This window comes from Melanostigma gelatinosum (assembly GCF_949748355.1).
Source record: "Melanostigma gelatinosum genome assembly, chromosome: 14".
Lineage (NCBI taxonomy): Eukaryota > Metazoa > Chordata > Actinopteri > Perciformes > Zoarcidae > Melanostigma > Melanostigma gelatinosum.
This window is the reverse complement of record NC_136647.1, coordinates 9,255,399-9,280,107: the sequence shown is the minus strand read 5'-3', so window position 1 is coordinate 9,280,107 and position 24,709 is coordinate 9,255,399. Positions and strand designations below refer to the sequence as shown.

Sequence of the window (24,709 nt, the reverse complement as noted above, 5' to 3'; positions counted from 1 at the left end):
TAGCACTGCAATTATTTTAATGTATCACTTATTGTTTTAGAAGGACTATTAGTCCTGTTCACACTTTTGTGTGCCTCAAATCTGGATTGGGTCCAATTAGATTAAATTAATGTAATTTAACATCAACAATATTAATAAAGACAATCAAAATAATAATCATCAGACTAATACAAATTCACTTCAAAAATTTTCATTTTTAAACATTTTAACTCAGCTTGATGGACAACATGCACCATTTATGATAAAGTTATGAAAATCAAACAATGTGTCAGAAAAATGTTGCTCAAAGATTGTCCTATCACACCATAACTCTATTTGTACGCGCAGCTCATATAATTAGAGTGGACAGGCTCTTTGTACTTCATGGTTTACTTTGAAAGGAAAGTCCAGCTGCTACTATATTCCTTGTGACAAGTTCAGGAGTCTACACTGTACTCATTGACACACCTGGTGCTGACTTCACTGTTTAAAGTAACTGGAGCTGAACAACAACAAAAAAATGTTGTTTGCCTGACCATAAACAATTTGTGCTTTTTCCACACTTATTGTCGCTTTGAACTATTAAAAAATATTTCTCAATGCAAAAATTATATCAAACTTGGGAGTTAGACATGTTAAAATAAAAGGCTGGAGATGATATACGATGTGTTATTGAAGGCCATTCAAATGGAAATGATTGTGAATGTCATTTAACCCAAACTCATTGACCAGTGATGTCATTCCTCCCAGTTTATATAGCTGTCCCATTTTCCTTTCTCTCTGTCTCTTTCCCCATCGCTCCATGTAATCCCCCTCACTTTCATAACAGCAGTCTTCATTAACTGAATGCGACTGATCAATGTTCCCTTCCCCCACTCACATAGCGTACTGACAGACTACAGAGAAAGCCAGTGTAGAACATGCAACATTAAAAGCTATATTTTCATACACATGCTCATAGTTTTAAAAGTCACATACATCATACAGTGCATAGTTCATAATCAGGTTGAATTAGAGAGTTAGGGACTGCAGTTCGAGGTCCAACTGCACCACACATAGGGTAGAGCATGAACAGGCATACGTGGGTGGGTGGGAGGGGGGTTGGAAGTGGGAAGGGAGGGGCGGGGGGGGGGGTGTCTTAGGATCAGAATGTGGGCTGTTACAAGTTGATTTGTGATGTGGCTTAACAGAGGAATGTCAATTTGTCTCCTGAATTCAGAGATATTGATATGAATGCCATTCTTTCTAAAATGGCATTTCAGTCTCAGTTGGCACCAATCTATAAATCAAGAATTGTGCATTTGCACAAATAGAGATTAAAGGCCATTTAGAGCCAGAGTAATGCTTTTTTTAATTGTTATTATTTTTATATACATTTTTTAAAACCATTTCGTAAAGCAAAGTTACGCTGATATGAAATGCCAAAGAAATATCTCCGATGCAGAAGGATTCCAGCTCTTGTAATGTAATAAGTGTCTTATTTGCAGGGCTGCTGCAATAAAGACACTTTGGTAAACTATATGGCTAAAATGCTAAGCTTATGGGGCTGTTTCCTGTAGTCTAACGCTTGCTCCAGCCAGCAAACGTGAAACAAGTAGAGTAACAACTCCACGACTAATACAGTTGGGTGACTGAATGTGTGCAAGTGTCAGCCAGGTACTTTCAATGCACAGTAACAACCCATAATGCAAATGCTTGTGAAAAGACAATGTTACTATCGAAGAGAGAAGAACATTAACTGTAAGTGATATACGAAAGGGAAAGAGCATGATATAACATCGATTTTGTGAATCACAAAACTTACCAATTTGTAGAAAGTGTCTCTTTAAAGATCATTTTATGTATCGATGCGTAATGCTACAGATATGGACCACTTGAGAAAAAAAGGTAAGTTGATTGGACTGGAATAAATTGAAAAGTTAGGGACTTGAGTGAAAGGAGAGTGAATGTGTAATGAAATTAAGAATATGAATAGATAGAATGGACAACTTTTTTTGGAGCCTTTTTTTGGAGCCGGTTGCAGCAGTGTGTTCAAACATAGTTCTTACATCAAAGTTTAAGTGGAGTATCAAAACTTTTTCTGAAAAAGGAACAAAACAACTCTAGTTTCGGTGCTTTCCTCACCAATTGCACGCTGATTCACAACAAAGATCGAACGCCATTAGATACTGCTCTACATGGACACCGGACATCTGAAGTGCTACCGCTAGGAAGTCCGTGCGAGGACCTACGGCTTCAATCACTCAAATTAAGGTTCTTGTGTCAGTGTTTGTTGTTTGGAAAATATTTAAAGTATAAATGATTACCATGCTGGATGTAAATAGCTAACTAAACCAACTGACAAAACAAACGTTATCTTTCCAATAAATTATGCTAGCTTGTGATGCTACACTGACTTCCTGTTTACATAGTTCATTACTCTTTATTTATAAGCACTTTAGATGTTTTCTAGCAACTAATTTACACATTACCTAAGTCTTTATTAGCTAAGACAAGTTTTAATTGTGCAACCTAGTTAAGTAAATCCCTAGTTTGAAACTAGCGGTTACTAAGAATGTAGGAAGGACTTCACAATTAAAGTTAGTAATGGATGTATGAATAGCTGCTGGCGCAACCCAATCCTGCTGTATTTAAGATTGGCGCTGAATATTTCATCAAACATCTGACTTGAAGCAGTCCACTCTATCTATTTAAATTCTGTTGGTGAAATTTGACAGCACCAAATGCTCATAATGTTTGTGTCCCCCCTCAGGAAAAAGAAATGGAGAAACAAAGGCTCTTGTACCAGCAGTCCAGACTTCACAATCGTGGAGCTGCAGAGATGGTCCTGCAAATGATCAGTGCCTGCAAAGGTAGCCTTGCTCCACCTCTGCGGGTCCACACTTTTTGCCTGCAAACTTGCCTGCACAGTGATTCAGTTTGCTCTTGCCAAGTTTATGAATTTGTCTTTTTTTCATGTAGGTGAGACTGGACCAATGGTGACTACAACCCTCAAGCTGGGCATCTCTATCCTTAACGGTGGAAACAGTGAGGTTCAACGGGTATGTGTTCTTAATAAAACATTTTGTCTTGTTAGATTTGAAGTCACCTTTAAAGAAGCACTTACATGGATTACCCCCTTCTTCTTTTGTCAGAAAATGCTGGAGTACCTGAGGGATAAGAAGGATGTAGGCTTCTTTTTGAGTGTCCAGGCACTGATGCAGACATGCAGGTCAGTTTTCAATTGTTTATTACAATTCTCCACTTTGTATTGATTTTAACATCAACGATATTTCAATTTTAAGTGAATTCATTTGAAGAGTGGAGAGTGTCTAATAATGAGTTCATGATCTCTACAGTGTCTTGGATCTAAATGCGTTTGAGAGGCAGAACAAGGCAGAGGGGCTGGGCATGGTTTCAGAGGAGGGCAGTAGTAAGTCTCCATACTCTTTTCATCTGCATCACTTTTTCACACCTACTAGGGCCTAAGCTGCAGCAGACAAGAGATCAACCCACGGCTAGTGTTCGATATCACCATTTAATAGACTACCTGCATCATTTTAAGGCACAGATTACATTGTTAAGTACACTTGGTTTACCCATCTCATTTCACATTAAAGTACATATTCACCAGGACATGATGAGGACAAGGGAAGATGGCACACATTTTGTGTGAATGGAGTCAAATTGATATACTGTAGACCACAACACCAACGTAAACAATGTTGATCTGAAGCGTCTATGGAAATGATTTGTAGAAACAGACCAAAGTGACACCATTATTCATTGTACCACAACTTTAAAGTTGCAGCACAAGTAAATGACAGCCGCACTCTTGTGAACAACAGCTGCTAAAGCTACACGGACTACATTTAACATCATAGTGTAAACCTTTATCAGATTGAAATCGTGCTTATGGTTGAAAAACGTTTTCTACGTGTGCAAGAGATCTGGGTCGCTTTACTTGATATGAATATTGTTTTTGTTTTAAAAAAATCACAAATGGGTTCCTTTTGCATTATGTAGGAAATTCATGCAAAAAACAAAGGCGATTTCATGTTTTGGAGCAACATCATATACATTTTGGAGAGATAACTATGGAGCAAACAACTCCACTCTATCAAGTATCAGATTTTAAAGTCAAAATGAAAAAAACCCAAATCAAGAAATGGCTGGGCAAGTGATGTTTTTGATAGTTCCTGTCAATAAGGTATTTGCTTCATCATCATTAACATAAACAAATAAATTAACCAATCCAAATACAACGTTAATTAATAAATAAACAGTCTGAGCATCTGTTAATTAATCTTCCTCGAAATGTTTTCCATTTGTGATATTTACTCTACACATTTTGATTTGATTGAGTGATAACTTTCCCAACATGAAATATTAACACTTAGAAGGATGAGATTTAAGGATTTTTTATTTAAGTTTTTAGTTTGTATACTAGTTTGACTTCTTGATTGGGCCTCACCCACTGTTTTCCCAACTTGTTGTCAACAAATTCTGGAGGTTCATTTGAATATGAATGAATTTGCCGTGGAATGTTCTTCATCTCCCCCTCCTCACCTCTTAGTCCTCTACTGTTGTCAACACACTGATCCTCTCCCCCTTCCCCACGACCACTGCCACCTCTCCCTTGTCCCTCCCTTGCACCAGTTCACCCCTGAGTACTGTAATGTTTTAACTTCAATGCTGTCTGTCTATCTGTACAACCAGGCATCATTGTCTGCTTAGTTTATACATGTTGTTAATGTAACTGTATGTCACATATGTGTCTGTTAATTGTTGTAAATGTGTTCATACGTTAACTGTATGCATGTGACGCTGATGCCCCCTGTGTGATGTTTGGCATTTGATTGTATGTGAGACCATTGTCAGACCACAGGCATCTCTTCTATTAATATTATTTTATTCAATTTATTATTTTTAAAAAAAGCAAAACTCGGTCAGAGGTGGTTTTGGAGATGATGGTACGTTGAGTAATTCATTTACTTTCCTCACACTGATTATATGATGTATAACACTGTTTTAGTATTCTACAGTAATAATCATTATATGTTATCTGATCTCAACCTGATTTTAGGATGTGATTTCACTGTTTTGTTCATTTCATTTGTTTTAGATGAGAAAGTGATGTCAGACGACGAGTTCACCTGTGACCTTTTCCGTTTCCTGCAGCTGCTTTGTGAGGGTCACAATAATGGTGAGAGTGACTCGTGTTTCAAGGTCATCATTTTCTTTAGCAAATATTGTCGAGCAATACCACTTTTCAAAATGATCTCTATACTTCGCTACAGATTTCCAGAACTACCTGCGGACACAGACAGGCAGCACAACTACCATCAACATCATCATCTGCACCGTAGATTACCTCCTCAGACTCCAGGTGCAACTTTTCATTATAGCCTATAGATGGTGCAGTTAATAAAGATTAAAAATAAGATTACATTCTCACTAAAACTGCATGTGTAATTGTCATACTTTGTGTTCAATCATGAATTTTAAGTCATTTTGTAGTTCCCAAAAGGCTTTTTATTTGGTAGCGCAAATAATCAAGAAAAGATCGGGACAGACATTTTAAATTGATCCAAAAGGGGATAGACCTTTTATCCAGATAAACTACTTTTGTTTAAAAGTATTTTCATCAAATGGAAATACTCTACTTACCTCTCTCTTTTTTCAATCAAGGAGTCGATCAGTGATTTCTACTGGTATTACTCCGGCAAGGACATCATTGATGAACCAGGCAAAAAGAATTTCTCCAAAGCTATGTTGGTGGCAAAACAGATCTTCAACAGCCTAACTGAATATATTCAGGTAACATTTGAACAAGTCAGGAATTGACCCTTGCTGGTTGTTTATTGTGTGTGTGTGTGTAACACACAGTTTCTCTGTTCAGGGTCCATGCACTGGCAACCAGCAGTCCCTGACCCATAGCAGGCTGTGGGATGCCATTGTCGGGTTCCTTCATGTCTTTGCCCATATGATGATGAAGCTGGCACAGGTACGCACATGCCGTTCAAATAACTTGTGTTGCCTTCCTGCAACTTCATGTTTGGACCTAGCTGGAGCTGTATGATCAATATTGACGGAGTCAATCTGTCATGCAACTTTCAAATCATAACATTTTATTTTTAGTGACTATGACAGAAATCGATGGTAACGATGAAAGAATAATGCTCTTCAGAGCCAAATGTGTTTTTTGCAGTCAATTTCTGTTTGATTTTGATCTCTTTCGTTATCATGAATCTCAAAAGTGAGGGTAAACGTACAGCACTCATGTTAGTGGAAGTTCGCAAAATCACCCATTCATTGCTAAGCCTTCAAGACTGTCTTTCTGTCGACACAGTCGTATAACAGTATAAACCATACCGTGTTGTCTCAGGCCTTATAGGAAACATGCTTGTAAACGTAGGTGGCCAGTTTACACTTCTTAGAATATGCCTGAATGTGACATTTAGATAACAAAGTCACTGTGGATTTCTTGATTCTTGAAGTATTTCAACCATTTATTTGTATTTCCAGTATGAGCTGGTTTTTAAAGTGGTTCTTCACGTTCATATTAATTCTCAAAGGACACCTTTTTCACCAAAGACATGTTTTACACGTCACAGCAGGACAATCACAGTAGTGAATGAACGCTTTGGTTTCAGGGTCCTGGCTTAACTGGGACACATTGTTTACGTTGCTTGTGACACCTGTGCTTTTTCGTCTATGACAAGTCAAAATGTCTTTTGTGAAAAAAAGGCCTTTAATATGCATTTAATATAATACACATTATCAAACTTGCCGTTAAGTTTTTGTGAACAATATAAAAAAAATTCAAAAATGTATTCATTATCAAAATATAAAATAATATATAATGCACTTAAAGGCCATTTAACTATTTAACAACCAAACCTGACCGGAAGCGTGGAATCACTTTTCAGCGTAAACGATGCACCTTTGTTGCTGCAAAAGAAAGGTCGAAATGCTTTGAGGGAAATCACATGACCTTTCCACTCTATGCAGTGCAGTCATCCTCTGTGGATGACTGAGTCTAATAGCGCATCGTTACTATTAGCACAATGTTTTGCATGCATAACCCTTTAATCGTACATTCAAGCCATATTTCATCCATAAGTTCCCAGCTCAGAATACTCCTCAGACACATGCTGACTCACACAATATTACTTTCCCCTGTGCAGTCCTCCTTGACCTGAAGTATCAGCTGTTCTGTCTTATAGTCATCGTATTTGAAATACTGTGGTAAACCAGTGAACAGGGGATATTTGAAATGTTTCATTTTCAAAAAGTAAACTAATCACAGTACAGTATGGAAAAGATGTGATGTTATTGTTGTATTATAGTGTATTATCTGTACTAGCCCAAACATTGTTTTACTGTTAAACAAAAGAAAACTTTTGTCATACAAAAGAGCATTTGCAAATGTCATGTGATTAATTGTACTGAATAATTTATCTACCATTTAAACTGTCTTCCACATGGTCAATGCAGGGTAAAGTATGTATCCATTTTATTGATCTATTGACGTGATATTGTGTTTACTAGTTTGTAATGTTGGTTTCCTTTATCAGGTTGTTTTATACCCACCTGCTTTTAAAGATGAAATAAGAATACTTCATTTGAAATGCCTTAATCAGGAGCTTGTATATCATGGAAATCAAAACAAAGCATTTAGTCTGTCACATGAAAAGCAACGTATCCAGTTGTTAAAGACAAAAAAGACACACATCTTTTTTGTTTAATTTGTTTTAATACACAAAAAAATGACTAATATTCGTGAGCACTCTAAAGGAACATCATATCATTTTTGTAAAGTCATTAAGATGATTGCAAAAGGAACTTTCGCGATGCTTTTTGCATTGAAAGACCAGCGAGTAGGATTTAGTGGCATCTAGCGCTGATGTTGCAGATTGCAACCAACTGAATATCGCTTCGCTCAGCCGTCTCTTTCTAAATGTGGAAATGATCACAAGATTGCAAAGTACATTATTATCAGATCAGTGTGTCTTTTTCCGAGTAAAATCTTGAGCACCTGCTTATCCATACTGTCAGGCAACAGTTGATAGCATACTGACCATCAATTTCCAGACAAGACAATATTCTCCTTACTACAAAGTGTTTTTCTTTGTTAAGCAATTACCGGTATTATGCACAGCACCAGGAACTTTAAAACACAACAATATTGTGACTAACAAACATTGTTTTTGCTGGATCACTTAATTTGCAACAAAAAAGCAGGTGACTACAAAACGTTCTGAGAGAAGGATTGACTTTTAACCTCCACTGTTGGAGCACACACTTTAACATGAGATTATTTGGTGTTGGAATATACATTTTAATGTGACATCCACTTTTTGTGCACACATTTAACACTAGTTAGGTTTCTGTTGCAATTGTCATTCACTAATAATTAACCTGAAGGAATATGCTTTTTATTTGTGTTGTGTTGCTCTGTGGATTCTGGTGGCTTGGGTTATAACACTATTTAAGCATTAACATAACATTAGTATGTATTTGTATAGTATATATACATAATATATATGAATACATTTGCGCAAGCAACTAATGGAAATTCAAGGGAAATTCTGTTATGGTTCATAGCGATCCATGCCATCTTAATGATGAGGCTATGAATGTCCAAACACAAACCATCTGAAGAGAATATGAAGCGGCATCACAAAGTATTCTGTTCTTCATTATTAGCAGGTATCAGTAGTGTTTGTTTACAATGAAAACATGTTGGCTTTTTCAGACAACAGGTTCTCAGATGTAACCTTTATGGATGCATTGACATGTTTGTTCTGTGTTACAAAAGCTTCAGCTGTATGATCTAATGCTCGCGGTCATGAACAGTTGGTCACAATTCACATAGAAATAATTGACATTTAACTTTTGTATGTATTTCATAGACAAAAATAGAAAACGAATTTGTAGAAATAAAAATATGATGATGAAATTGGAACCAGTACATTCGTTTTCCTGAACCATTTTTAGAAATTCTCTCCCGGCATGAAGGTTTGATTATTTAACTTATTTTTGCAGCCCCATCTTTGTTACTGTGTTAATATGTTAAAATCATTTTGTGTGATAACATTTGAAACTTGATTTGTGTTATTAAATGTTATTGCATCTCTATAAATCTATGCAAAGCCCTCATGTTTTGAAATGATAAAAAAAATCAGTTGCCATTACTGTAATATCTTGTGCATCTTTTCATGGTCACAGGACTCCAGCCAGATCGGTCTGCTGAAGGAGCTCCTGGACCTACAGAAAGACATGGTTGTGATGTTGCTCTCACTGTTAGAGGGTAAAAGAGGTTTTTTTAAATCAGTTTTCATCTTTTCCTCTTTTGTTCTTTTCAAATCTCTGTTTTAATTCTTCTCTGTATTATTCAGGAAACGTGGTAAACGGTACAATTGCGCGCCAGATGGTAGACATGCTGGTAGAGTCTTCCAGCAACGTGGAGATGATCCTCAAGTTCTTTGACATGTTCCTCAAGCTGAAAGACATTGTGGCTTCGGATGCTTTCCGTGATTACGTCACAGATCCACGAGGGCTGATCTCCAAGAAGGACTTCCACAAGGCCATGGACAGTCAGAAGCAGTACTCCCCGTCTGAGATCCAGTTTCTGTTGTCCTGCTCAGAAGCAGATGAGAATGACATGATCCACTATGAGGAGTTCGCCAATCGCTTTCAGGAACCCGCCAAGGACATCGGATTCAACATCGCAGTGCTGCTCACCAACCTGTCTGAGCACGTCCCCCATGACATCAGGCTAAAGAACTTCCTAGAACAAGCAGATAGTGTGCTGAACTACTTCCGCCCCTTCTTGGGCCGTATTGAGATAATGGGCGCCAGCAGAAAGATTGAGCGCATCTACTTTGAAATCACTGAAGTAAACCGCAAACAGTGGGAGATGCCCCAAGTCAGAGAGTCCAAACAGCAGTTTATCTTTAACGTTGTCAATGAGGGTGGTGAATCAGAGAAGATGGAAATGTTCGTGAACTTCTGTGAGGACACCATCTTTGAGATGAATATAGCCTCGCAAATTTCAGAGCAGGCGGAAGAGGGAAAGCGGGAGGAAGATGATGAAGGAGATGAAGGTGGAGGTGAGGGAGGACCAGGAGTGGCAGCAAATGGAGGAGGCGATGAAGACAATAACGGAGAGGAAGGGCAGCCCGAATCAAGCTCTGCCTTTGCAGATTTCATAAACAGCGTGCTATGCTTCTTTAGCATTTTCACCTTCCGTAACCTCCGCAGACAATATCGCAGAGTGAGAAAGATGACCTTCAAGGAGATTGTGGTGGCTTTGTCCACCTTTTTCTGGACCATACTAATGAGTATACTACACTTCATTTACAATGTGTGCAAAGGCTTCTTTATGATCATCTGGCAAACACTGTTTGGAGGTGGCTTAGTGGAGGGAGCTAAGAATATCACCGTCACTGAGATTCTAGCAAGCATGCCGGATCCCACACAGGATGATGTGCATGGAGACGGACCAGGGGAGCCGAGGAAAGGGGAAGAACAAGACACTGGAGGTGTGACGGACACTGGGGAGACTGGGAGTGGAGAGGAGGAAGAGGAGGATACCCAGGAAAAAGAGGGTGGGAGGATACCAGGTGTTGATGTTCCAGGTGGACTTGGAGACATGGGTGTCGAATCACCTGTTGAACCTCCGACACCTGAAGGAACTCCTATAACAAAGAGAAAAATGGTGAGTTTTATGCGCCTTCGGGTAATAAAAATATGTAAATATTAGCAAATTGCTCGATGGCTGCCGATCCCGTTCCTTAGTGGTTAGCAATCAAGTTTTAAATGTATGCTAAAATTAAGACCTTGTACCGGGTATTTGTTAAACTGAAAGAAAGAACATTTTAAATAAAGGGAAGGCTGAAGCATTGGGAATTGCTTTTGTTTTGTTACAGCGACCAGAAGAGACTGACGCTAGCCAACCGCCTGAACCTGTTCCTGTAGGAGAACCTCCCCCAGAACCTGAAAAGGCTGAGTAAGAGTCTTGAGTTTGCTCTCAACATAAACTCTGTCATGGATCTAGATAACAGGCTAGACTTTTTAGCAAAGACTATACACTGTAGATTTGAATAATTTACTCAAAATCATTTTTGATGTGGTGTTGGTGTCGTGAACATTTCCATTCAGCAATTTATTCTGCTGAATGCGGCACTATCAACATTACTATGAGTGTATAATGGACAAAACACTTGTAGTATTATATACAACATAGAACTGGACCTCTCTGTAGGGGATGTGGAGAAGAAAGACATCAGCAAATGTTTAGTGCTGCACATCTGCAGCAGTGTCTTAGTGCATCATGATTTGATTTTAATGTTGATGAAATACATGAAACAATAAGCTCACTGTGTTTGTTTGTCAGTGTTGAGAATGGAGAGAAAGAAGCCCAGAGTAAGGAGGAAGAAAGGCCAGAAGAACAAAAGACATCTCCTAAAAAGAAAGAAAAGAAGCCGAAAAGGGAAGGAGGTTTTCAAATCTGGAATGAGCTGGAAACCCAAAGAAATAAATTCATGGTGACACGTTTGTTTCGGGATACATTTTCCAGCATCATTTCAATGTCACTCTATCTTTGCCAACTCACTAAAAATAGTCATCTCTCTTTTGTAGAACTACCTCTCCAGAAACTTCTACAACTTGCGTTTTTTGGCATTGTTCCTCGCATTTGCCTTGAACTTCATTCTGCTGTTCTACAAGGTGCACACTCTTATATTCCTCTCAGTGTTACGTGCTTGTATCAAATACACACGTTTAACTTCTTTCTTTTGTACTGAACTACCGTTTGAAAGACCATGAACGTTCCACTGTACCAAGCTCGTCTTGTCTCTACAATGGTCTGTTCTGTTTAGGTGTCTGACTCCCCGCTTGAGGGTGAGGAGATGGAAGGCTCTGGACTGGATCCGGAGGGAAGCGGGCTGTTCGAAGGCTCTGGGTTGTTTGAAGGCTCAGGGGAAGAGGCTGAGGGATCTGGAATGAATGAAGGAGATGAGGACGAGGAAGAGGTCCCAATTTATTTCTATTTAGAGGAGAGCACTGGCTACATGCAGCCCACATTGACCTTCATTGCTGCCTTGCACACAGTCATCTCATTCATCTGTATCATTGGCTACAACTGCCTCAAGGTATGATGGTCACGGCTTAGTGTCTAAAAATAGACACTTTTGCCTCACATTAAAGAATAAAGACGGATTTAGAAAATCTAAATCTTGGAGTCTTGCACTATGAAACATGTTCATGCCTAACACTAGATATTGATTCCAAAACTTTGCATACAGTTCAACAGGATTTTCAATTATTTTTTGTCAGATTCCACTGGTGATCTTCAAAAGGGAGAAAGAACTTGCAAGAAAACTGGAGTTTGACGGCCTCTATATCACTGAGCAGCCTGAAGATGATGACATTAAGGGCCAGTGGGACCGAATGGTCCTGAATACACCGTATGTAGAAAAAGAAATCATTTTGTCTCCTATCAGATGCTTCTTAAAAGGGCACACAAGACATTAATCATAATTTCAAATACCAGGTTTTCTCTCTGAATTTACTAGATAAACAATATCCCCTTTTTCACAGCTCTTATCCAAACAACTATTGGGATAAATTTGTCAAGAGAAAGGTGAGTTGTGTTTGATTTCAGTTGATTTAAAATGGGCTCTGTAGATCCTGTAAATGTGTAACGTGATGCCTGTGTCCAGGTTTTGGATAAGTACGGCGACATTTATGGCAGAGAAAGAATTGCTGAGCTCCTGGGAGTTGATTTAGCCTCCCTGGATGTGAGTCAACAACATGAGCGGAAACAGGAGGAACCAGACAACTCTGTGTTTGCATGGTAAGGTACTTTTATTTTCTTCTTCCAATAACAAAGGAGCCAATGCGCTCTCATCCAGAGGAATATTAAAGGCACAGAGGTTATTGTCCGACATTAAAATGAGGCATTCCCTTACACCTAGAACAGTAGAAATACGAGTGCAGTGCCTAAATGGATATCAATCAATGTTTCTTTTCAGGATGACCACCGTTGACATGAAGTACCAAATCTGGAAATTTGGTGTTATTTTCACAGACGGTGTAAGTAAACCCATATTCACATGTATATTGCACAATATACTACACAGTACTGTACTATGTTAACACAACCTTGCCTCTGAGAACTGACATAACTGTCCTTGTTATCGCTTCGCAGACCTTCTTATATCTCTGTTGGTACACGATAATGTCTCTGCTTGGCCATTACAACAACTTCTTCTACGCCTGCCACTTGCTGGACATTGCTATGGGTGTCAAGACTCTGCGCACGATCCTGTCCTCAGTCACACACAATGGCAAACAGGCAAGTGCAGAAAAAAAAAAAAGGTTGATGATATTCCTTTTGCTTCAGTTTGAATGGACTGACTCTTGTTGTCCTTCTTGTCTCGGCTAGCTCATGATGACAGTGGGCTTGTTGGCTGTGGTGGTGTACCTTTACACTGTAATCGCCTTCAATTTCTTCCGCAAGTTTTACAACAAGAGCGAGGACGGGGACGAACCGGATATGAAATGCGACGACATGATGACTGTAAGTCGCTGTTGCTGTAAGACGTGCACTTTGCCGCCGTTGCGTCTTCATCTCTGATGTGTCTTCACTTCCCTTCACAGTGTTACCTGTTCCACATGTATGTGGGTGTGCGTGCTGGTGGAGGAATCGGAGATGAGATAGAGGATCCCGCCGGAGATGAATACGAGCTGTATCGAGTGGTCTTTGATATCACTTTCTTCTTCTTCGTCATTGTCATTCTACTGGCCATTATTCAGGGTAAAGACAACGCTGGTCATGTCATTGGGTTAGAATAAAACAAGGAAAAGGGAACAATGTGTGGAGCCTTTGGAGACTTACTTGAAACTGTTGATATAGGAAAGGTATTTAAAGGTATGTTTGGCACTTTAACGATTTTATAAACACTTCTAATGATAATGTTACTGTGCAAATACTGTAGGTCTGATCATCGATGCCTTTGGAGAACTCAGAGACCAACAAGAGCAGGTCAAGGAAGACATGGAGGTATGACACTTCCAGTTGACACTTGTTCCAAATGTATACACAACGTGGCTTTAAATCATCATCACTGATTTTTGTGCAGACAAAATGCTTCATATGTGGCATTGGAAGTGACTACTTTGATACAACGCCACATGGCTTTGAGACCCACACTCTGGATGAACACAACCTGGCCAATTACATGTGAGTTCACCTCCTTTGTGTTACACACAGTGTGTGCATGTACCAATGAGATAATATTAACATGCGAGTCTTTTTTCAGGTTCTTCTTAATGTACCTTATCAACAAAGATGAGACGGAGCACACTGGGCAGGTCAGTTTTGAATAATTGTTTTATTAATATATATTTTTACGAGTCTTTTCTGTCAGGATCCAGGATTCCCCTGTCTGTTGTGGTGTGCCATGTGCTCTGTTTGTCCTCTGCCTTCAGACACCTCCCAGGGCCGCACCCTTAATCGTGCACGGCTGAGGACACTCAAGCTGATCACCTCCTGCAGCCTGACACACCAGACTCAGGGCCCCTTAATGAGTAGCCTGCCACTATATAAACTCTGGTCCTGCAGTCTGGGAGTGTCAGGTCGTACCGTCTTCTCCCGCTGAAACCCCGTGGTTCCTCTGCCCGCCTTGTGTCTGTGGATTACACTCCGCTCCTCTGCCCTCCTTGTGTCTGTGGATTACACTTCGCCGCTCTGCCCTCCTTGTGTTTTGTGGATGCGCTCTGCCGCTCTGCTCTCGTTGTGGTCTACGGATTACACTCTGTCGACTCCAGTATCGAGCCACGGGACTTCACGCCGTCAACTCACCAGCCCTCCAGTGTCGAGCCACGGGACTCACACCGTCGATCTGTCAACTCTCCAGTGTCGAGCCACGGGACATCACACTGTCGATCTGCCACTCGGGTGTCGGACCACGGGCTCCACACCTGCACCCACCTGTCTATAAATAAAGCCTGTTTAACATTCACTTCTGTCTCCTGTGGTCTTGCGTTTGGGTCCTATCTGTGAACTCCCGTGACAGAACGACCTGACCATAATGGACCCAGCAACCACAGGAGCAGCTACGCTGGCCGGACATAGCACGCAGCTGGAGGCACCCCAGCAGATGCTCATGGAGATGCGTCAAGCCCTGCAATCCATGGCAGGTGAGGTCTCTGGGGTTGGCCGCATCTTGCAGGAACTAGCCCGGACAGTCAAGTCTCCACCAGTTCCAGCACCCGCACTATTCCCGCCTGTCCTCGCTCCGCCGGTCTGGGAATCCCCCGTGCCGGCTCCGAGTCCCTATGATGGAACACTGGGGAAGTGTCAAGGCTTCCTGGTGCTATGCCAACGGGTGTTTGACCGACAGCCCCTGACTTTCGCCTCAGACAGGTCCAAGGTGTCTTACGTGGTCTGCTTACTGCGGGGAAGGGCTTTGGACTGGGCCATGTACACAGTGAGCAGCGACCAGCCTAATACTGTGGGGTATGTGGACTTTGTGACTGCTCTGATGAGAGTTTTTGACCCTCTGGGGAACTCTGAGTATAGGGTCAAGCACCTTCTCAGCCGGAGACGGAGCCATGCAGGGGTAGCGGAACACTCGGTGGCCCGGTCGACTCCGGCTCCCCGTAGTCAGACTGCATTGCAGCCAGCTCCTGTTCCTGTCACCTCTTCACCACAGCCAGCTCCGGTTCCTACCGCCTCTGCGGCACAGCTTGCGCCAGTCCCGGCCGCCGCCGTCTCCGTACCGCAGCGACCTCCAGTCCCGGCCGCCGCCGTCGCAGTGCAGCAGCGACCTCCGGTCCCGGCCGCCGCCGTCTCCGTACCGCAGCGACCTCCAGTCCCGGCCGCCGCCGTCGCAGTGCAGCAGCGACCCCCAGTTCCCGCCGCTGCCGTCCCAGATCAGCAGCGACCTCCAGCTCCCGCCGCTGCCGTCCCAGAGCAGCGACCGCCAGTTCCCGCCGCTGCCGTCCCGGAGCAGCAGCGACCTCCAGTCCCAGCTGTGGTCTCGGAGCCGCAGCTATCCCCGGACCTCGCGGCCGCGGAGCCAGAGCCGCTCGCTGGTCCTGCCACCGCAGCTCCAGTTCCTGCCGCCGCAGCTCCAGTTCCTGCCGCCGCAGCGCCAGTTCCTGCCGCCGCAGCTCCAGTTCCTGCCGCCGCAGCTCCAGTTCCTGCCGCCGCAGGGCCAGCTCCAGTTCCTGCCGCCGCAGCTCCAGTTCCTGCCGCCGCAGCTCCAGTTCCTGCCGCCGCAGGGCCAGCTCCAGCTCCTGCCGCCGCAGCGCCAGTTCCTGCCGCCGCAGCTCCAGTTCCTGCCGCCGCAGCTCCAGTTCCTGCCGCCGCAGTCCCAGTTCCCGCCGCAGCGCCAGCTCCAGTTCCTGCCGCGGCCGCCTCTACGCCAGTTCCTGCCGCCGCAGCGCCAGCTCCAGTTGCTGCCGCCTCTACGCCGCAGCCCGCTCCAGTTCCTGCCGCCGCAGCGCCAGCTCTAGTTCCTGCCGCTGCCACCTCTACGCCGCAGCCCGCTCCAGTTCCTGCCGCCTCAGCGCCGCAGTCCGCTCCAGTTCCTGTCGCCGCCTCCGTGCCGCAGCCTCTCCCACACCCGGCCGCCGTCCCAGAGGCGCAACGACCTCCAGTTGCCGTCTCTGAGCGGCAGCGACCTCCAGTGCCCGCTGCCGTCTCTGAGCAGCAGCGACCTCCAGTGCCCGCTGCCGTCTCTGAGCAGCAGCGGCCTCCAGTGCCCGCTGCCGTCGCGGAGCAGCAGAGACCTCCAGTACCTGCCACTGCGGCACCAGCATCCTATTCTCCAGAGCCCTTCCGCCCGCCCGGCCGCCCGCCGGAGCACCCGGGGCCGGAGCCCTTCCGCCCGCCCGGCCGTCCGCCGGAGCACCCGTGGCCGGAGCCCTTCTGCCCTCCCGGCCGTCCGCCGGAGCACCCGTGTCCGGAGCCCTTCTGCCCTCCCGGCCGGCCGCCGGAGCACCGGGGGCCGACGCTCTTCGGCGGCCCCGTGGCGGGTCAGATCCTGTCACCCCTCCTCCGGACCCCCGCCGCCCACCCTAGTCGGCCTTATAGCTGTGGGGACATCCCTCCTCCGGACCCCCTCCACCCGCCCTGTGTTGGGTCTTGTGTTACGTCTGGAATCCGTGCCTTAAGGGGGGGGTACTGTCAGGATCCAGGATTCCCCTGTCTGTTGTGGTGTGCCATGTGCTCTGTTTGTCCTCTGCCTTCAGACACCTCCCAGGGCCGCACCCTTAATCGTGCACGGCTGAGGACACTCAAGCTGATCACCTCCTGCAGCCTGACACACCAGACTCAGGGCCCCTTAATGAGTAGCCTGCCACTATATAAACTCTGGTCCTGCAGTCTGGGAGTGTCAGGTCGTACCGTCTTCTCCCGCTGAAACCCCGTGGTTCCTCTGCCCGCCTTGTGTCTGTGGATTACACTCCGCTCCTCTGCCCTCCTTGTGTCTGTGGATTACACTTCGCCGCTCTGCCCTCCTTGTGTTTTGTGGATGCGCTCTGCCGCTCTGCTCTCGTTGTGGTCTACGGATTACACTCTGTCGACTCCAGTATCGAGCCACGGGACTTCACGCCGTCAACTCACCAGCCCTCCAGTGTCGAGCCACGGGACTCACACCGTCGATCTGTCAACTCTCCAGTGTCGAGCCACGGGACATCACACTGTCGATCTGCCACTCGGGTGTCGGACCACGGGCTCCACACCTGCACCCACCTGTCTATAAATAAAGCCTGTTTAACATTCACTTCTGTCTCCTGTGGTCTTGCGTTTGGGTCCTATCTGTGAACTCCCGTGACATTTTCTCTCTTGCCGTGTCCTTCTTTGACTTATTCTTCCTTCATCTTCTGTTTTAGGAGTCGTACGTGTGGAAGATGTACCAGGAGCGTTGCTGGGACTTCTACCCTGCCGGAGACTGTTTCAGAAAGCAATATGAGGATCAACTCTCCTAGCCCACAAGTACTTCACACATACGCAGGGAAAATTACAACTATTGAACTGTCCTTGCGTTCATCATTCCTGACAACACTCATGACTTCACTTTTGTCATAAAAAATGTATTAAAGGTTTCCATGAATGAGTTGTAATTAGTTGTCTGCTGACGACAAGATAAAAGCACTGTTTATGTGAGAATGTGATGAAGTGCCTAAGCAGTGACACGAGCTGCATCAATTACCACAAAAGAGCATAGTTGCTTGAAAGTACGCTTCACACTTTGCCTTTCTGTCTTTATATGTCATCAATAGTTTTATTCAAATGAATTATATATTTCCTTTGTGATTATTGTCACTTTAGAATATTCATATTTATTTCTCTGTTTCATTTTCTTGAGATACTGGAGCTGTTGATTTAGTTTAATTTATTTTGTTTATTGTTAAAAGCCTGTGATGACTAATGAATTCTGTGTAAGGAATAAACGTCATTGTATTGTGACATTGTACTCATCGGCATCATATTATGTGTACTGTATGTATGTGGTGGTACATGGTCATGTCAATCCTTTAAATCAGGGGTCTCAAACTCCCGGCCCGCGGGCCGAATCCGGCCCGCCACGTCATTTTATGTGGCCCGCGAATCTGCCAGCAAAAAAAAAAAAAAGTTACATTTTTTTTTTTCTTTTTTTAAGTTAGACTTGACAATAAAAATATCCCCATAGTCGAAATTATGAGATAGAAAGTCGAAGTTATGAGATAGAAAGTCGAAGTTATGAGATATAAAGTCGAAGTTATGAGATAGAAAGTCATAATGATGAGATACTTAAACACAGAAGCAGCTCTTTGGCTGGTTACTGTACATTTGACATATAAATGTATTGTGAGTACATTGAAGACTACTTTAAACGTGGCTTTAAAACACATGAAATACTTCATGTGGGATTGTGCAAACGCACCCTTGAAAGGATTTTAAGCATTGAACAAAGTTATTGTAATAACTTGTTTGATATTTGTCTTTGCTATTTTCTTTAATAGTTTGATCTTTGATAGAGTAATGTGGGTTTCTTAACCCTAAATTAAAAGGATTTAAGTTATAAGAACAGAAATGTGCTAAAATATATGTTTACATTTATATAACTGCATGTACAATATTTTTACACTTGAATAAACAATAATCAAATGCAGAGACAGCTATTTACCAATATGTTAGGAGTCGTTACATTTACACAGTCTTACATTTACAACCGGCCCTTTGAGGCCGACCGTGATGCTGATGTGGCTCAGATTGAAAATGAGTTTGAGACCCCTGCTTTAAGTCCTTAAAATGTGGGTCCTAATCTGCAACATTTACTGTATAGATTCAATTACTGTTCAGTGAATATATTCTACTAAATGATATGATAAGTGGTGATCAAAGGGTATTTAAATTAGAGTTTTCCTTCATGTTAAGTATGTAGTAATAAATGTGACAGATGAAAAGACAGAAAATTACACAAGAAAGGACTCAGCCTGACCTAATTGTCTTTCCAAGACTGCTGTGGAACTGTTTAAAGTTTAAAAAAAATTAAAAAACAGTGCATTTTGGGGCCATGGTGACGTTCTGTCTGCTGTTGGCTTATCATTCACAGTGATGGATTGATCGACTAATTAAAAGTTGATGTCTCTGCAGTTGTAAACTTGTCTTCTGTATTTTGATTTAAATTAGAGGAAATGAACCCATGAGAGATTTATTGAAACTGATTCAAAAATACTTTTATTTCTGTGTTTGAGAACTGAACTGATATTAAGGAGAAATGTTAAAAGAAAACCGTTCAGTCATGCTGATGAGCGCTCTATGCAGCAGTTTGTCCGTAACATCTCGTCACAACCCATTTTCCGACCAAGCCGCTGAACTGTGGCCCTGTGGTGCATCCCATCTGAACAGGGATTAAGGCTGAGCATTAAAACTCACATTGAGCCTCATGTGCTTTTCACCCATCCAACATTTGTCTCTGAGCCTCGGACACATCGGCCGTTAACATGAGCATCTCGGGGATCCACCATGGGGTGCTCAGGATGTACGGTGAGTTGATCCTCTTCTTCACTGAGCAATCGTCACTACCGCTGTCATCAGCAAAAATGATTAGCTCTCTGATAACACCCTGTAGGATAGTTTTGCAGTTCTCAGGATTCTTTTGTGTTTTATAAATTCTGATCTTGTTTATATTTGTGTCCTATTAGAACAAAAACGTTGTAGCATTTAAATTGGATTCGGCAGCATGGTGGTGTGATGATCGTGAATAGTTGTTCATTCGGATGATTCATGTATTTTGCCTCTTAGTGTTTGCCCAAACTCTCCAAAGCTTTGAGCCAAAATTACATTACACATTATAACATGTTATGATATATATTCAATGAAGATAATCGGAATGATTTTGTCCTATAATTAAAAATATTTGTTTTCATAAAATGAATATAGTGTATTATGAAAGTCTTAGTTCAACCCTGATGAAAAAAACATTCTGAAGATGTGCTGAAAACACAACAACAACATACATAGAAGCTAAATCTTCTTCTGTTTTGGCTTTTATCACCTACTCTTGGTTATGTAATTATGTTATGTGCTGTAATAAAGTGTGTACGTGTTGTTGTTTTTGTTACTGTGCATAATGAGTAGATCCAGATGTGTGTGCATGTTATGATGACGCTATCGTCAACAGCACCTGATTTGTCGAGCCCCACAGCCCCTCGATCCACCAACCATGTGACTGCCTCTAATCTGTGGGAATGATAGAATGACAGACTGTGTTCATGCTTTAATCCAGTGTTCTGCTCCCACTGCCATCATGATCACTGCACCATGTTTATACTGTCAACAAGCTTTTGGGTGTTTTGGAATTAATTTCTCCAGCAAGTACTATTTCCCATACAGTACTATTTCCTGTTATGTCCAACCTGCTTTGGTTATACAGGTGGATTCATTTTCAAACAGTGGAAAAAGAGGTTTCTGCTCCTAACAGCTGAGGGCAGCCTCCTTGTGTGCCATGATGCCTCATCTCCTCTTGACCAGCTGGTACTGCTGCAGAACAGTTGTGAGGCAATTGTGGAAGGCAAGGAGATCCTGGACCTGCCCAAATTACCCTCTGGTGGATGCAGGGATTGCTGCTTCGCCCTGATCCTTTCCCAGAATAAATACCTGCTGCTGCTGGCTGAAACCGCTGCAGACTGCAGGTCTAGTGCTCACTGTGTTTTCTTTACGAACTACTTTGCCTTGTTGTAGTAAAATGGTATACTGTCCACATCTGGTGCATTTCACAAATTGACAATGAGTTACTCAGGGGAATAGTTCCATGATTTTTGGAAATGTTTGTGCTTTAAATATGAAGCTACAGCCAGAAGCTTGTTAGTTTACACTAGCATAAAGACTGGAAACGTAACCCCGGAGTTATAATGAATCCCACTGCTGTTATTTTTTCTACTGTAGTCCATCAACCCACCCTCTCCTTATTTTACATATTTGTCAAGAAAGAAAAGGCCCACGCTCACTCCAGATTGTAATTTTTAACTGACAACATATTTTCTTTTCTTGCTTACCTTACGTGACATTTCACACAGCTTACAACAATACCCAGTACTGTGTGTGTAGCAAATATACGAGTTACAGGCACCAACACTGCACGTTCCACTTCTGCAAGATATTTGATTGGTATGCACTTGAATTGATCATGTTGATGGATGTTTGATTTGTATGGAGGTAATAACAGAAACATTTTTTATCACATTTTAGTCAATGGCTGAATATACTGAAAAAAGTGAAAAGGGTAAGTTTATAAGACATATTTGTTGATGTAATTGCTTTGGAAAATGTGTAATCCTAAGAAAGTCGGCCACACTAGCGGCTCTGTGAGTCTATACTTAGACACAGCAGGACTTTGAGGTGATGCTAACGTCAGCATTAAAGTAAGCATACAGCGGCAACGCTACCATGCTAATATTTAGCAGGTATATGTTTTTAGATGGCTAATGAGTACTAAACACAAAGTAAAGCTGAGGCTGATGGGAATTTTGCAGGCATTTGGTCATGAACCAAAGTATTTTGCAAATTGAAATTTGACCTGATGATGGTAGTTAAGGGATCATCCTGAAGGGGGGACATGAATGTCTGTATCAACTTTCATGGCAATCCATCCGATAATTGTTGAAATATTTCATTCTGTTCCAAAGAGCAGCGCCGCTAGCAAAACTGTAGAGAGTCGTGATGTTGTGAGCATCACCATTAGAATAAAAAGCATTTTATTTTCTGTCTTTACACAACTTATATTCACTCAGCATTTCTTCATTTTTTCAATCAATTGCTAAATTAAATCCTTGTAATTCTTAGCAAACCCATACGTTTCCTCAACAGTGTTCTCATTTTATCTCCTATAGAGTCTCTCATCACCTATCAGTCCGTGTAGGCGTCATCAGGTACCACCACCACGCATTACACTCCAAGATCTGGTGCCGGAGCAAATCCTGGACATAGATCAACAAACTCCACCTGTCAGCAACACAGAGGCCCCCTCCCCAGGGCCTCTGACTTGTTCTTCCCCAAGGGAGAAAGGTGAGTTAAGTGTGTTTATTCTGTCTGTCACCGTTTCTTGTGAGTAATCAGGGTAAATAGTTGAGTCACATGTTTTGTTTTTTTTCACACCACTCGATCCCCACAGGCATAAATTCTCCCCGTACAAAGTATTACAAGGGAGGTGCACAGAATTCAGCTGGGTGTCTGCGCCATGGCACGATCAGCAATGCCGAGGCAGCGAGGGCGGTTTATCTGCTGATGGGAGGGGCTGCTGCTTCCTCTGCCATGGGTTACCTAGGCGCATGCTCGCTCCCTAATCTGGAAGCCAAAGCTCCTGACCTGCCACTCAACACGGATTTCCCTGGCATGGGAGCAACAGGAGCGTACAACACCGGCAGCCCTGCACTCGACTCCCCTCACTATAACAGCTTTGACTTTGAAGTGGCAGACTCTGATTTTGATGCTTTTGATTGTGGTGGATTTACTTTCTAATGATGTGCTGCATAGAGGCATACGGATAGCTTTGATGATGCTGAAAATGTACTTAAAATCTCATCATGATTCGTCAAAATGACATAATCATAGGACGGCCTCCAATAAATATGCTTTTTTAGGGGGGAAAAAGTTGCTTTGAAATTCAGTCAATACTTTACAATCGCCAGCGTGTGAACGCCAACCCCACATTCATTCTCGTTTTGGAAAGAGTTTTGTCCACTTGGCTAGATTTGCGTCTTATTCGGCCCTGTGATCCACCAATTTCGGCAGCTTCCTCTTGGAAGTGTGCTTAGGATCTGGCACCTGGTTGCTTTCTTTTTATAGAGGTTGGGGCCCGGAAACGCTTTGAACACAGCAACAGAATACACTGCAGATACAGACACCGCCATCAACTTCTAGGTCATGATAGATGATTGAGAGGGATTATTTTTGTATGAGTCTGTACATTGTTTTAAGGAAATGCTACTCATCCTGCCTTTAAACCAAGCAGCAACCTCCGGTGCTGAAAAATGAAAAAAACTGCAGTTCCTCAAATGGTCACTTGAGGCTAAATCTCTATAGACCCGCACTTTAAAATGGCCAACTTTACAGCAGAAATAACCAAGTTTACGACCTGGTATATAAAATGGTTTTCTGCTTCTGTAGCTAATTTCCCCGCCAATGACAGCTCTATGGGATACATTTTATGCGACTCACATTTAAGTTGTATTAAGGCTTAAAGTTAGGCCTGGCTGGTTTGGTCGGTTCCGTCTCAGGTCTCCAGAATCCTATGGGTGACGTCACAGAGACTACGTCCATATTTTAAACATGCTTTAAACCTGCAACAACAGATTTTTGGAGAAAGGTCTATTTTCAGTCTTGCAGGCTACATGACAACACAACACACCCCCTGAGATAACTGAGAACCCAAACCACGATCTTTAACCTAAAGCCCTATTCTATCAGTTTCCTAGTATTTCCTGGGGACCTCTTGTAATTGTACTCATTTCAGAGGTTGTCTGATCTCGCTCCTGTGCGAATCTGCCTTGTTCGTAATTTGTCATGTAAAAATTGCACTGCAATTACAATTACTGTAAACTAATACAAGCCATGAAAGAATGATATGTCACCATGGATAATAATGGGACTTGGGAGACATTTCTAATGTTGAAGTAGTATTCTTATTTTATAACCTTAAATAGATGAAAATAGATCTGAATCCGATTTTTCATTTAGTTTCAGTTAACGTGTGCAAATTGACCTACTCCTCCAAATCTCAGCATCATCAACTGTTGTGCATGTACTGTGTTTCTTTCAAATATCTAGTTACTGTGCTTTATATCTATGTTAGGTTAAAAGCAGATTAATGTATATTGAGCCCATTTCACTTCTATAAATAAAATTGACATTTGGAAATGTGTCAGTTAAATTTTTTTCCCTCATACTTTTTCTTATATTTAGACACACACACACACGCGCACACACACATTACAGCCGTTACTGAACGTTTCCCCGGTTTTGGATCCCAGTTCAAGATAGTGAACAGTGAAAGTAATTTTCAAGATTTTTATACTAAAAACCATGAGTGCCTCTTGTGTGACATTGTGAAGCTTTTTTTTAAATAAGTAAATGTAACCCCGTGAATGCAAATGTTAACCCTTTGGTATCGATTTAACAAGGGTTTAATCGAGTAATCGATTTAAACTTGTCTTTAAACTGGAACTTACTTTCTTCGTTCCGCTT

At 42.5% G+C, this 24,709-nt stretch overlaps 1 protein-coding gene across 3 annotated transcripts in view; it reads left to right on the top strand.

The window, feature by feature from the left end:
• Positions 1–18,459, top strand: part of LOC306788355 (ryanodine receptor 1-like) — a 47,884-nt gene extending 29,425 nt beyond the window's left edge. For all 3 annotated transcript variants that reach the window (XM_079283850.1, XM_079283851.1, XM_079283849.1), the window contains 25 exons: positions 2,732–2,831; positions 2,941–3,020; positions 3,114–3,190; positions 3,318–3,391; positions 5,084–5,164; positions 5,259–5,347; positions 5,650–5,778; positions 5,861–5,965; positions 9,193–9,274; positions 9,363–10,684; positions 10,896–10,975; positions 11,363–11,513; positions 11,608–11,694; positions 11,847–12,119; positions 12,304–12,434; positions 12,568–12,610; positions 12,690–12,823; positions 13,002–13,062; positions 13,178–13,324; positions 13,415–13,549; positions 13,630–13,786; positions 13,968–14,032; positions 14,112–14,212; positions 14,292–14,343; positions 17,872–18,459. In XM_079283850.1, the coding sequence (XP_079139976.1) occupies positions 2,732–2,831; positions 2,941–3,020; positions 3,114–3,190; positions 3,318–3,391; positions 5,084–5,164; positions 5,259–5,347; positions 5,650–5,778; positions 5,861–5,965; positions 9,193–9,274; positions 9,363–10,684; positions 10,896–10,975; positions 11,363–11,513; positions 11,608–11,694; positions 11,847–12,119; positions 12,304–12,434; positions 12,568–12,610; positions 12,690–12,823; positions 13,002–13,062; positions 13,178–13,324; positions 13,415–13,549; positions 13,630–13,786; positions 13,968–14,032; positions 14,112–14,212; positions 14,292–14,343; positions 17,872–17,967 (3,852 nt within the window). In that variant the 3' untranslated portion in view covers positions 17,968–18,459. The remainder of the gene's footprint in view (positions 1–2,731; positions 2,832–2,940; positions 3,021–3,113; positions 3,191–3,317; positions 3,392–5,083; positions 5,165–5,258; positions 5,348–5,649; positions 5,779–5,860; positions 5,966–9,192; positions 9,275–9,362; positions 10,685–10,895; positions 10,976–11,362; positions 11,514–11,607; positions 11,695–11,846; positions 12,120–12,303; positions 12,435–12,567; positions 12,611–12,689; positions 12,824–13,001; positions 13,063–13,177; positions 13,325–13,414; positions 13,550–13,629; positions 13,787–13,967; positions 14,033–14,111; positions 14,213–14,291; positions 14,344–17,871) is intronic.
• Positions 18,460–24,709: the final 6,250 nt, after the last annotated feature.